Below are 13,333 nucleotides of genomic sequence, written 5' to 3'. Positions count from 1 at the left end.
TCTCTTTGTCTAGAACCGTGACGACAGCACTGTTTAGCTGTGAAGCATCAACCAATCAGATTTCTCTACCTGCTTCATGCTTTTAAGCAGGTTGCTCCTACTTCGCTTACTATGATGATACACTACTGTAATAAGTCCTAAAATTCTCCCCAGAATACTGCTAGCACATATGATTACGTATCAATTTGTGAAAAGAATACAGTTTCATGAAAACAAAAGTTTAGAGCATTCTATATCTTCACGATAGTATTGGTTAATATTTTCATTTTGAACAAAATTCGAGCAAATAAAGTCGCATTTAAAGTAAAATTTAAACTGACGATACTGACGCACGATCATTCTTCCACAAGAAGAAGGCATGGTCCATTCCTGACGCAGACCGCTGTCCCTCCTATAATCGCTGGCAATGGTCGATATTGGTCGAAGACAGTGACAAAGATCGATAACAATAGTAGCTGTCATTATTCCTTCTCATTCGGTCTCGCTACTACCCGTCGTTCACCTTTGTCACAGTCTTCAACCAATATCGACTACTGTCTGCGGTACGAAAACACCAACTCGAGGTTTCGACATTTTTTAATACTACTCCTACCACTTACTACAATATGTACTTCTTTCTGACCAAAAAGTTGCACCCCATACGTGCTCGTTTATAACCATAATTAGTTACTGTTGGTAATACAGGTCGGTGAGATAGATACTTACAGTGGGTGTAAAAGTATTCGTACACTATTCGAAGCAGAATAAGTTTTTTATAATTGGACAACGTGACCTTAATTTTTTTTGGTATAATAGAAGGATTAGTTTATTAGGCAATGACTAAAAAATTATTTTTCAAAATTGCAACTTCTTGGCACAATAAAAGAATGAAAAAGTAACGTTTTTCGAACTTTTTTATCTGGGCCTATGACGAAAATTTAAAAAATGCATTTTGTAGATCTCTGTAATTTATATGCTTGTTGAAAATTTTATCGAAATCGGTTTACGTTGTTATGAGTTACAACAAATTAAAGATCGTAGAGATCGCAGTTTTATCACGATTTTGACCTAAAACTGTACGAAATCTGTAGTTTTAGAAATCCTTCAACGCCTGCGTCTCGACTCTGGTTTAACCGATTTCGATCAAATTTTTACAACGCATATAAGTTACCGAGACGTACAAAAAGGCATTTTTTTAAATTATCGTTATAGGCTCAGATAAAAAAGTTAAAAAACGAGAGTTTTTAATATTTTCTTTTTATTCCAAGTAATGGCAAAATTAAAAGGAAGCTTTTTAGCCATCGTCTAATAGACCAGTCCCTCTGTCATTTGAAAAAATACGAGTCATTTAGTTCAGTTCTCAAGAAGTTATTGCATTTTAACAGGTGAGTGAACACTTTTGTGGTCCACTGTATATTATGCACATCTAATCTCACGTAATTTGAAGTTGCTACCAGTTGGTACGTAACTATGAACAATAACAAATTTTTGTCATGCTTGAAAGTAATATTTTTCCTCCTTTTCTTGTAACGTTGTTTGAAGTACTGTTACTTTTAATTGAGTTTTTATTTGTGACATTCGATCAGGTATTTCTACAAGAATGTTGACATATAACATCGTTCTTATTGAGTTTATGAATTGTGCGTACGCATGACGCGTAAGTGTCTCGTTGTTGCAATAAAATAATCTAGTCATAGTGCTTCATCTGTTGAGTCTGGATGTTTCAGCTTTATTTAAAGTTAGTGCATTATCTCTTCAGTTTACATTCTTGATGTTTATTTAAAATTAGTTAGTGAGTAAACAGAAAACTATTTTATTTGAATTCTGAAGGATCTTCTATTTAAATTAGCATTTCAAATATTTTCTGTATCAAAATTATCTTGCTCAGCAAGTATGATATCCAATGGACAAATATTGCCCATTTGTGCTCATCTTCAAGATATTCATAATATATAAGGATCGAGTAGTACTCGTCAACGCACTCCGAAAACAAGAGGTTTTAGATATTGGAATTAAAGATATGAAACACCGGCATATCACATTATACAACAGTAATCTTTTTCGTTTAATTGTACATGCTTGCCTTAACGTTTCACTCAGTATGCCAACAGAAGAAGAAGATAGAATGGCGAAAGAAACCAAAAGGAAACGATGGAAACGAATAAGAAAAAGATAGCAATGAGCAAAAAGGCAATATAAGCGAAAACTCAAAACGCAAATGTGATACCCTCAACAGCTACATGTGACGGATGGAGATTCAGATAAATAGAAGCAATGAATAATATTAACGAGATCGTTACATTTTTTATATTCTAATTATATAATTATAGTTCAATATTGGAAAACTATTGACATTCGCAAAAAATAAGTTAAAAGCGATGCTTGTGTCAGTAGCGTCTGATTTTCCATTTTGAATTTTGCATTTTTCTTAGAATATTCAATATCAACAACCTCAAAACTATAAGAATGCCGATTTCCATAAAAATCTAATCAAGTTATAATTCAGAGCACAACTTCTAAGGAAAGCTATCACTGTGCGTCAAGCAGAAACAAAACTAACACCGCACTGAGAAAAGTAACTAGTTGCGGTCTGCTTCGAGTGGAGTGCGAAATAAAGATGAACGATGATTCAGATGATGTCGTCGTCGATAAGTTGTGGTTAAAGGATTATCAGGGTGGGGTCAGCTCCCTGAAAAAGTTACTATAATTTCATCGTTTAGTGACGCGCTCTTAGAAGTCGAGTGTACTCGTGCGATATTGTTCCATAGTACCTTGTCAGACATCTAAATACTTTAAGCTTAGTGATTAAACCGGTGATTACTGAGAGAGAGAGAGAGGCGAAGTAAAAGAAGCAACAAGAAGGAAATTACAGAAAAATGCAATACCGACAACGACGATTTCTCCTTGCCGTCGTTCTTATCTCGCACCTGTACGGAGGTAATTGCGGCTGTACCTGAGTGTGATTTTATATTTTTTTGTTCATCCAAACAACGATGCAGAAAGTTAAAGACTATATCCATCGCACCTCCATGCATATAGCTTATCTGGATATAGAAGCACTCGTTTTTCCCTACCCTTTGTCGGCCGGCCGCTTCTTAGCGCAGCTTCTTCGTATGATCATCTTACTGTAACTATTCAACATGCAAGGACACTTGTTGCACACTTGGGTGAACTAGAAAATTTTGATTAATAATAATTCATACGCACACAAGCATATAATGCTTCGGAAAGGTATTTTAATTCTATTTAAAATGGAGTAACTCTTTTGAAATTTGAAATGATCAAATAAAATGAAAGCATTATTGGTTGCTTTTAACCCCCTGCATTAAACGGACGAGTCGGGTTTGTGATGCAAATTTTATGAATCATCTGTTAAATGAGAATGTTATTAATTTTTTAAGAAAATTTCAAGACACACAATCGTAGTGGGCACAACCAAAGTCAATCGAGCTTTGTGAACTTTAAGGAAAACTTATGATAGCATTTTTCACGGCTGGACGTCGCGGAAATTCTATAATAGAATAGCATGTTGCCTCAAGGATTTTTTACATACATAATAGGCATGTTCTGTGTAATAAGAGACATCACTTTATAATTCGACGAAGGTGAATCAACTGTAGATGGCGAATAAGTAGATAAATAGATAGGCTTTTGGAATAAGCTTTTAGAATCATAATCTCGAATGCGAATAAAATTGTTCAGTGGAAAGTTGCTTGGAAATGCGATGAAGTGAAAAAGTCGTATTTCTCCAATTTTCAAGTAGAAATGTTTGTTTCGCGTTTATGGTTATGAGGAAGCCATGAAATGTTTCGATTTGTAATAAAACTTTGCAGTTCGCTATGTAAAATGGTGTTGAGAGAAAAACGAACAACTGACACAGTGAAAAAAGTCTTTGCTGTTAATTCATTTCTATATGTACTTATTTTCCTCGTGAAACGAAGGAAAAGGAGGTAGGAGAGGTAGAGGAAAAGAAGGACTTCCTTAATACAAGCACATGCCAACAACTGAGGGATTCCACACACATATTAAGGAAAAAGTGATATCTTCGATTTGTGATTTGGAAACTATACAGTAAACATTCCTGCAAGAAAACGACAAAATAATGATAGATAAAATGAAACTGGGGGATTATTAACTTTATCGTGAGAGTAGATTTAGAGTAGATTTTGAAATGTATAGCTCATTTAAAAACTTTGTTAAATACAGAATTTCGCAGCTTTACGTCCATATTAACTGAAAGCACTCGAAAACTTACGAAATATTTACAATTAGTTTCCGTTGAATGGTGAAACATTAGATTTTCAAACTAATCTTTGGATTTTCCTCTATCTTCATTCGGTGAAGGATGTCACGAATCACTTTCGCGGTTTTATGAGGACACTGAAGTCGGATAACGAATAAAATATAAAAACTAACGAATAAAATTATATTCGACACTATCAAACAAAAATTTATCTAGATACAAAATTCTAATATAATTTTTATTCGATGTTATCGAATCAATATTTAATAAAATAAAAATTTATTCGAATCAAATTATATTCGAATAAGAATTCATTGGTACAGGAATTCATACGGAAAATAATTGATTCGAATAAAAATGATACAATATAAAGTGTTCTTTCAGAGTTTATCGATTTATTTCTTCCATATTATTTATCTGAATTATTCAAATAAAGAATTATGATGAATTATTCAAATAGAATCTTCAACTAAAATGAATGCATTTGGATAATTCGGAACAATCCGAATAATGTCCAACTTCGTCCCAGACACGGAATATCCGATAAATTGCATCACGTGGCTACGGTTACGCATAAATCGCTATGTGGGTTAAGATATTACGGTCATTCACCTAACTTTCATTTAGTCTCATTGTTGGAATAATATATATATATAATAAAATATTATAATTATAATGTATATTAATTATAATATACATGTTATATATTATAATAATAATTATTATTATTACTGTTTAAACGTAGTATACCTTGCAATCTGTAAGTTTAGTTTAAATAAACGAAGCAATTATTTAAGAAAGCTTATTTATTTATTCAGTTTCATAGATGCATTGTGGTAATTGATTACGTTTTGTCATTAATCGTATAGCTTTCCTTCTCTTGCTCCTAGATTAAACGGCTTTAAAACGAGATATGTCATCGACAATTGACCAGATTATTAGAAAAGAAGACAAACCGTCCAAGCGACTATGTTCCGTCATATCCGACTATTTCTTCATGTATCCTGTTACCGTAATTGATGTAAGTAATGAAATAATAAGGACATATTATAACCAATACAAAGTAAAGAAATATAACATAACACATGCTTTAATAGCAGTCTAGTATAGCCGTTCATTCACCACACACCAAAATAAAGAAAATCCAAGATGAAAATGGTACCTATTGGTACGACTACCTTCGATCGAACACAATCTATGAGGACGTTGGTTGGTATGGATGTTCATATAATACAATTGAAATTGCCACTCGTAATTATGTCGACCTAGTAGTCAGCTGGATGTATGTTTATGCTGAGTGTGAGTGCATTTCAGATTTTTATTAAACTGCTAAAGTTTATGCAAAAATTGCACAAAATCACAGAGCCGAAAGACTCCTTAAAGTATTATCATATCTACAGCCTAGTGGTTTTAATGTACAGAGATCGCTGTAAATCAGAACGCTGCAATTTAGTGGTTAAACTATCATGTTTCAGCTAAAACAGTTCGGTATGAGAAAGTACCGCTTTCTAAAACTTTAGAAGCACTTGAAGGCGAAAACTTTGTCATACCATGTAGACCAACGTCGCCGACAGCGTATGTCAGGCTTTCATGGTACAATCAAGTAAGTATTTGATTACTTAAAACATTTTCGAGCATGCAGTAATGTAACGTTGAAGTTACAAAATATGTCGAATGATTTATTAGAAACTTGCACACGTGGAATATCAGAAATATTTGCAAGAACGATATTTTACATGTCAAGAAAAATATTGGCATTCATTTGTCCAGTCATGAAAAGATCAATTGTTCTTTGTTCTGTACGATTGCGTAGGTTCTGTGGAGTTGGATTTTACAGAAGCCACGGATTGTGATTGATTAGATGGAAACGATTATGATAGGCAATTTGGTTTGACTTGTATGAATGCCAATGAGAATGAAGAACCATTAAAGTATGAGTTTGAGCGAGAGTATCGAGTGTGCAGAATAGTGAAATTATTGAGAGTGGGAGAGAGAGAGAGAGAGAGAGAGAGAGACAGAGGGAGAGGGATTAATTCTATACCTGTTATCATAATTTTTATACATTTTACTGCAAATATAATTTCCTTAATTTTACCATGATCGATTCACAGGCTTCACGATTGATAGTACGTAAACTTAATGCACGAAATCTCATTTATTAAAATACATTGTGCAGGATCTCAAAGAACATGATTTACGATTTTCTTTCGATCCAAAATTTGGATTTACGCTGTACAAAGTCAAGCCGCATGACCGAGGTTTCTACAAATGCAAGATCGCTCCTGATCAAGAGGTTGCTTATCGTCTAATTGTGCAGGGTGAGTACACTTACTGAAAATGTCCATCTCATTCTTAAGCTATTTCAAGATTTCCATGTGACAGACACACCTTTTCCTTCATTTAGTAATCGCTTCAGGGTATCTTTTTAATATTTTACATTAACAAATTTTTAATATCAACAGATTTTAATAATTTAATAGTTTTATTGATCGTTGAATAAGATTATTATATTTTTGAACGTAATGACGATATCTCAATTTCTTCTCAAATGATTTCTATCACAAATCAAACAATAAACCGATTTTGTTTATGGTCCGTGATTGTTTTTTGGATCTCCACTTTCTCCACGGTATCGTCTTACGCTTTTTATGTTACAGTAGCTTTCCGTATAACGTGATAATGCGTTACGCGTTGTACAAATTCGAGTTATAGGAAATGAAGCCACACGAAAATGTTCTTCTTATAATGCCAATTATATATTTTTTTATTTATTTATTTAAGGTCGCATCAGCTTATTTTGTCAATAACCAGTTTTTTCAATGTTTTGTCCATAATGACAGTTAGAAGTACTCACAGTTTTAAATCGCACAAAAATGGAAAATGGAACTTACGGGAGTTGAAAGTGCTCAAAGGATTGGTGAGTTGTTCTTCTGTCTTCGACATGGCAATCTTTGTCATAGTGATGCAGCTATTGTATGTTGCGCAGTTAGTTGTCCAAATCGTCAGACCCAGTGACTACGTCGAAGCTTCAGCTTGTAGGAAGTTGACACGTTCGTGGCGACGACTGATAGTGTAGAATCACTTCAATATGAAACCAAGTCACATTAAATTTGCCCGATCAAGTTTAGTGTGTAACAAGTTAGCGATCTACACGTCACAAGTGACCCGCCCCAAAGTTACAAATACAAAATTACATTTCGAATACCGATAATTATGATTACGTTAACAAGTATCCGGCTCGAAGTACCAATGTTTCGAGCTGGTTGTTAGTTCGCTGGTTCAAAAACACGCTCGTGTATTGAAATGGCCTGCGGGCAACGATGGCTTGCAGGAGCCGTGATAGATGGCTGTCAACAGTAGCCGGCAAGAGCCTGTGCGGAAGATTCGTCCCGAAGCGTCCGACTTCGTGTCTGTTGTGCTTCTTGTGCTTCTTGGTGGTTTTTGTGCTATGTCCTGATTGTTCTTGTGCATCTCTGATTTGTTTAATTTCTGATGTAGTTCTTGTAGCTCATCTTCCACGTCGACTTCTAATCGTTACCCATTGGAGTTTTTAGCACGATAGGAACTCCCACCAGCCAATACGGATTTTGTTGAAAATGCCGCCCATCAGGTAGTTAAAAACAGAAAGTTCGGGACCTCGGGTTTTTCCCAATTCTGCCGGTCTGTCCTGAGGTCCATGTGTACACTTCACGTTCCAAGGGATTTACGATGGCCAGGAGAAACTCCAGTGGTCCGACTTGGAGTTTTTCCTGTTCATGGTGAAGATGAGCGTAATTACCGAGACGGACCCTTGAGCTCAAAAAATAGCTGCGAAGTCACGTCCGGTCATAAATAAAACTTTAGGGTTCTAAACACTTAGAATTCTAAACATATAAATAAACCACATAACCAATTAGACATGACATAACCACAAAGATAACCAATTTGGCTTAATTGGTTCCTAATACTGCGGTCTATAAGATGAGGGTACAATTCTCGCATCATTTTTGCTAGTAGTAGTGTGTTCTCTACGTAGTCTCTAGATTTATCTAAGATGCTTTTAAAATTGGTGAAAGAAATAGGATACTGGTCTTGTAGTTCTAACATTTTGCTTTTAATTGGGTCTAGGTATTGGTCAATGATTTCCTTTACTACTGAATGATTAGCTGTTTTTTTGGGTAGGCTGTTTAAATCGTTTTCTTTACTTACATTGTTTTCCGTTGAGAATAGGTAATGCTTGATTCAGACCCAGTAGGGGTCGGAGAGTGATTCTGTCGTTTAGTTCCTAACGTATTGTGTTCCGTAAAGGGATTTGTGAAATTCGGCAGACTTCGAAGGAATGTATCCGTTTCTTGTGTATTTATGATTGTGTAACCGGTGGCAATATTTCTATAGACACTAGGTGTTGCTACTTCTTGTATGTTGGTTGTCTAGAACGGTCTCTTCCCGTACCGATGTGTCGTGAACTATAGGGTACTGCCTTGCGAGGTGGCCTTCCTTCTTGCACACAAAGCAGATCGGAGAGTTTGACGAGATGAAAATCCAATAATTGTTTTGTCGTAATCCATTTGTACAAATTGTGGTAGGTTTTTTAGGTCATCTTGATGGACAGAAATCTGATGTCTGAAGCTCATAATATATGAGAATTTGGATTCGTTGCTTCCGGCTTTGATGAAAGGAATGCTGGACTCTAGTTTAATTTCGAGCCCTTTGTAGATATTTTCTATCTTTCCGTGGGGTATAATCGGACAAACATTGGAGAGGATTATCCGTTTGGCTTTGGATATTAGAGATTCAATTTGTACGTTGGTATTTCCAAGAGTTATATACTTTGCTTTTTTCTACCAACTCGTCGGCTTTTCCTTAGTTGCTAGGTATGTACAGATCCTGTTGTTGGATAATCTTGATATGAATCTTATATTTGCGGGGTTGGTCAATTTTATTAATTTCTTTATATAATCGTTAATGCTATACCCATCGACTGCATCTAAAATTATGACCTAGTTTTTCTTCGGAAAATATTGTTTCTTGGTCCAATATTTATAATAATATATATAATAATCCACACAATAGTCCATTTTATTATTGTTTTTGAGGGTTTGATTATCGTTCATTGTAACACTTTTATCTCTGCTGTACTCAGAAGAGTTTAATAATTTTGGAGACACTTTGGTCGATTTCGCACTATCTGATACGTATCAAACTGCCTACGTGTCGCACACGTACCGCCCAAGACTCACGAACCGTTTTCGCGCTGTTTACAAATACTTTTATACTCGAGCACGGTTTGGAGCGAACTCGCCAATTATATTGTTATCGTGTATAAATGATATATCTTCTTCCACATAAATTCATCGAAAGAAAAAATTTAAGGAGATTGTCCTATGGTTACAATTGATTAAACAAATCGGAAAGTCAGTTTCATACCGTGGACCTTTTATTCATTGTCTGAATCGTTCAAAATTATGTTTTCAATATTCTCGTTCCAGTGTAATTAGCCGTTTATTTTGACATATTTCGATTTTATTACATACCACGGTGGGTGATAAATTATGATGTATAAAAACGGTGATCACAAAATTTTTGCGTTCAAGAAATCCGTGTTGTAGAAACTAGTATTACAGTCTGCTGTGTATAGAGATAGAGATTGTGGAGACAGAGCTAAAGTGTTGAAAACTATATTCAAACCATTTTTCGTGATTTAGTGCAAGAGTGTTGACTTTTAACATATTCTTGAATTGGAGATTTTTTTCGACACAAAGATGGATAACTGAAATATCAAATTTAAAAGATAATGGAAGTATTTATGAATGCTGTCGCATTATTTTTATCTTAGCAAAATCATTGGAGAAAGAAAGTTACTTGGCTCTTGATTCTTACAATTTATACAGATTATTTAAGAATATTCTTGAAGGAATTAATTTATACATAAAAATCATTGAGAGAGATAAAGCAGCATATGTTTTCAGCTTTCGAAAATTTTTATTTTTCAGGGAGATCCATAGTTCTTTAAAAACTTACGATTTTTTCGTTTAAGTAAATACATACTATGTATTCGAAAGAACATCGATCATGATTTCACTTGGATTCCACTGCAAAATGTATCAATATTTATATATGTTTTATTAACGTCATTCACCTGTTCGAGTAGAATTCGACTCATGGACATTTCCCTACGATCACTTTTTCTTCAAATGCTACATTGTGCTTGAAAATATTTTAGATGTAGTCGGGGAATTCGGTGTCTTTTCCATGCAGGATACAGTCGTAGAAGGCGACGAATGGGAGCTGATCTGTGCTGCTTCGATTTACAATTATTCGGACATCTTCGATTGGAGCAACGAGAAGGGTCCGATTGTACAATCTGGTAACTCTATTTTTGATATTAGCACTAAGAACGTATTATAAAATTTGTTTCTTTAAAATTGATCTTAAAAACAAGTAAAGTTCAACGATAAATTGAAAAGAACCGAAAGTAATTAGTTGAAAATTTTAGACCGAATCTCTATCGATCGAGAGAAGACTGAATTCGCCTATAGATCAATTTTGAAAATACACGACGTGAAAATGAACGACTCGCAGCAATATAATTGTGCAGGAAAAACCGCCAAAAATATGTCTCGGTCTATTGATTATCGTTTGGAAGTGAAAGGTAATTAGAAATGTAAATACCTGAAAATTGAATTATGAATTATTCCATAATATCATCTTTGATTTAGCTGCCCGAGCGCCTATTATTACTGATACGAATTTGAAAAACGACGATATAATCATTGACGTTAACACAGAAGATAGCAAGAAAGTGAATCTTAAGTGCTTCGCGGTTGGTGTGCCTAAACCGAGCATCACTTGGTTCAAGGTAGGCGATTAGTTTGAAGTAAGTTCATTAATTTCTAAATCGGGTCAATACTTCGCTGTTTATATTTCATTTAATATTTAACTATTTCACTACATGATGATCTCGATGCAAGCTATTGAAAATCGACATACTTTACACAGGACGGTAGGCAATTGGTAGCTGATAATGAAAGGTACAGGTTTTTCAATAACTTCCAAAAACTTAAAATAGAAGATCCAGTGAAACTTGACAGCGGCCAGTACGTGTGCCGAGTGCAAAATCGTATTGCAAATGTAGAAGTTTATCGACAGATAACAATAAAAGGTAATTTCATAAATTGAGAAGTATTGAGATATGTTGTAACTATTTGACTTTAAATCTCTTTTAATTAGAAGAGAAACGAGTACTTGTAGGTCTGATCGTTTTACTCATCATATTAGCTATAATTGCTCGACAATTGTGCTTTTCAATATCTCGCTACATTTGTCGTGGTTCATTTTGCGATCAAAGATCCCCATAAAAAGGGTAAGTTCAGTTTGTCGTATTACGCGGTGCCATTTGATTCCACTACAATTTCACCAATTTATATGACCTTACAGATAATGAGAAAGATCTCCTCCCTTACGATCACAAATGGGAATTTCAAAGTGAAAAATTGGAATTAGGTAAGCATCGATTAAAAAAATTTTGTTTACATTTTCCGTTCGAAGAATGTTCATTCGATTGCTCAGTACAGTAAATTCTCCCCAAACGTCCTTTTACTATTAAATAAATATGGACAATTTGGGAAGAACAGATACGAATATTCGAGATTGCACCTATAAATACAAGTCGCAAGGTTTGAATAATCGTATCGCCTCTTCTTAAATTGTCCATTTTTGTTTGCAAGCTGAGGGACAATTGGGGAGAATTTACTGCATACGGAAAGTTCTCAAACCCTACAATGTTCAAAGTAAATCGAAATTCGTTCGATCAAATTGGTCTGTTGCATCTGCTTTACTTAACCCCTTAACATACCATTTTCTTCGCAGTTACTGCGATTGGAAATTATTTGATTGCAATAATTTCTTAGAAAGAAAAGAAAATTGACGCTCATGAATTTATGTGTGTGTGACGCTGAATTTACTTGAATGCTTAAATATTGATGACAAGAGATTAGAATTTGATTCCAATTTTAAAGGACAGAATAACTTTCTATATTCAACAAATTGTTACTAGAAATGTTCATGACTCGTCAAAGTACGACTAGGAGTTAAATATTGTAAGTGCATGTCGTAATAGGCGAAGTTGGCGCACGCTTGTAATGATCCGTCAGAGATCAATGGAGAGACCGGCAACACTCGGATTTTACTGGTTCGCTGTGACACGACGGAACTCGTCAAAAAGCATACAGTGGGCATCGTATTTCAGAAGAATTTAAGAACCTTTTCCAGCGTTGGAAGGAGATTCAACATTCAGAAAAAGAATTCTAACTGCAAAAGAAGATTACCTTCGAATTTTCCTTCTCGGCTCGGGTGGAGCCCTACTGGCTGTTCGAAAATTCATTTGCGCGCTCAGTTTTTATAATGCTTTCTATGATGGAGTCACTTTTTTCAACTTACTCGCAAATTGAAAAATGGAACTTTATTAATTACGAACAAATGTCACTTATAATTGCTGTATTATGTAGCAGCTTATCCAATGACGGAAATCAAAACTTGAATTGTAAAAATCGAGTAATTAGAGGATGAGAAAGGTACATATTATTCACTATTAAATGTTTGTTTTCTTAGGAATCATTTGGCGACACCTGCGAAAGTCTTATGTTGGATATCGGGCGAATTGAATAAAACACTGTTGTATATTATACTAGTGGTATTATACGGCGCGTAGACTGTATTTAAGGTCTCAGTTCTGAGAGGCCTGTGCTCATTAGATTTTGGATTTGGGAGTGATCTCATCTTGAGTTTGTACCTTGCGAGAGAGAGAAAGTGAGAGAGAGAGCGAGAGAGAGAGAGAGAGAGCGAGAGATATATGACTACCCTGCTGAATAGAGTTGGAGTCTAAAAAGTTGACTCAATGTGGACAGTGAGACATCCCTTGATCATTATCAACCAACACCGTCCCTCTTTAGTCTACGCATTCTATTTGTGAATTATATATTTGTCTTAATTAACATGGGCATTATTTAAAATTAATTAAGCCAAAAAGCAAATGTTCTTAATATTACTAGGTATAATGATGATAGCGATTAAATATATGTTCATGTATACATTCTTAGATCTATTTTATAAAGCAGTTGTGCTTTTCCGACA

The 13,333-nt window shown here is 34.8% G+C and overlaps 1 protein-coding gene across 3 annotated transcripts; it reads left to right on the top strand.

Moving 5' to 3' along the window:
- Positions 1-2,710: 2,710 nt before the first annotated feature.
- On the top strand, positions 2,711-13,333 carry LOC117219736 (peroxidasin homolog). 3 transcript variants are annotated; one of them, XM_076526838.1, is made up of 12 exons: positions 2,711-2,916; positions 5,113-5,243; positions 5,320-5,521; positions 5,698-5,825; positions 6,399-6,540; positions 10,425-10,568; positions 10,698-10,853; positions 10,921-11,060; positions 11,201-11,363; positions 11,432-11,564; positions 11,639-11,704; positions 12,321-13,333. In XM_076526838.1, the coding sequence occupies exons 2-10, from the start codon at positions 5,136-5,138 to the stop codon at positions 11,557-11,559; spliced, it is 1,311 nt and encodes a 436-aa protein (XP_076382953.1). In that variant the 5' UTR covers positions 2,711-2,916; positions 5,113-5,135; the 3' UTR covers positions 11,560-11,564; positions 11,639-11,704; positions 12,321-13,333. The 3 variants fall into 3 exon arrangements, with proteins under 3 accessions (XP_076382953.1, XP_076382955.1, XP_076382954.1); XM_076526839.1 differs by lacking the exon at positions 2,711-2,916 and having other exon boundaries at positions 4,970-5,243; XM_076526840.1 differs by lacking the exons at positions 11,639-11,704; positions 12,321-13,333 and having other exon boundaries at positions 11,201-11,549.

Source organism: Megalopta genalis, chromosome 16, assembly GCF_051020955.1.
Source record: "Megalopta genalis isolate 19385.01 chromosome 16, iyMegGena1_principal, whole genome shotgun sequence".
In the NCBI taxonomy this organism is placed as follows: Eukaryota; Metazoa; Arthropoda; class Insecta; order Hymenoptera; family Halictidae; genus Megalopta; species Megalopta genalis.
Note: the sequence above shows the minus strand (reverse complement) of the source record. Positions and strands in the feature narration are given on the sequence as shown.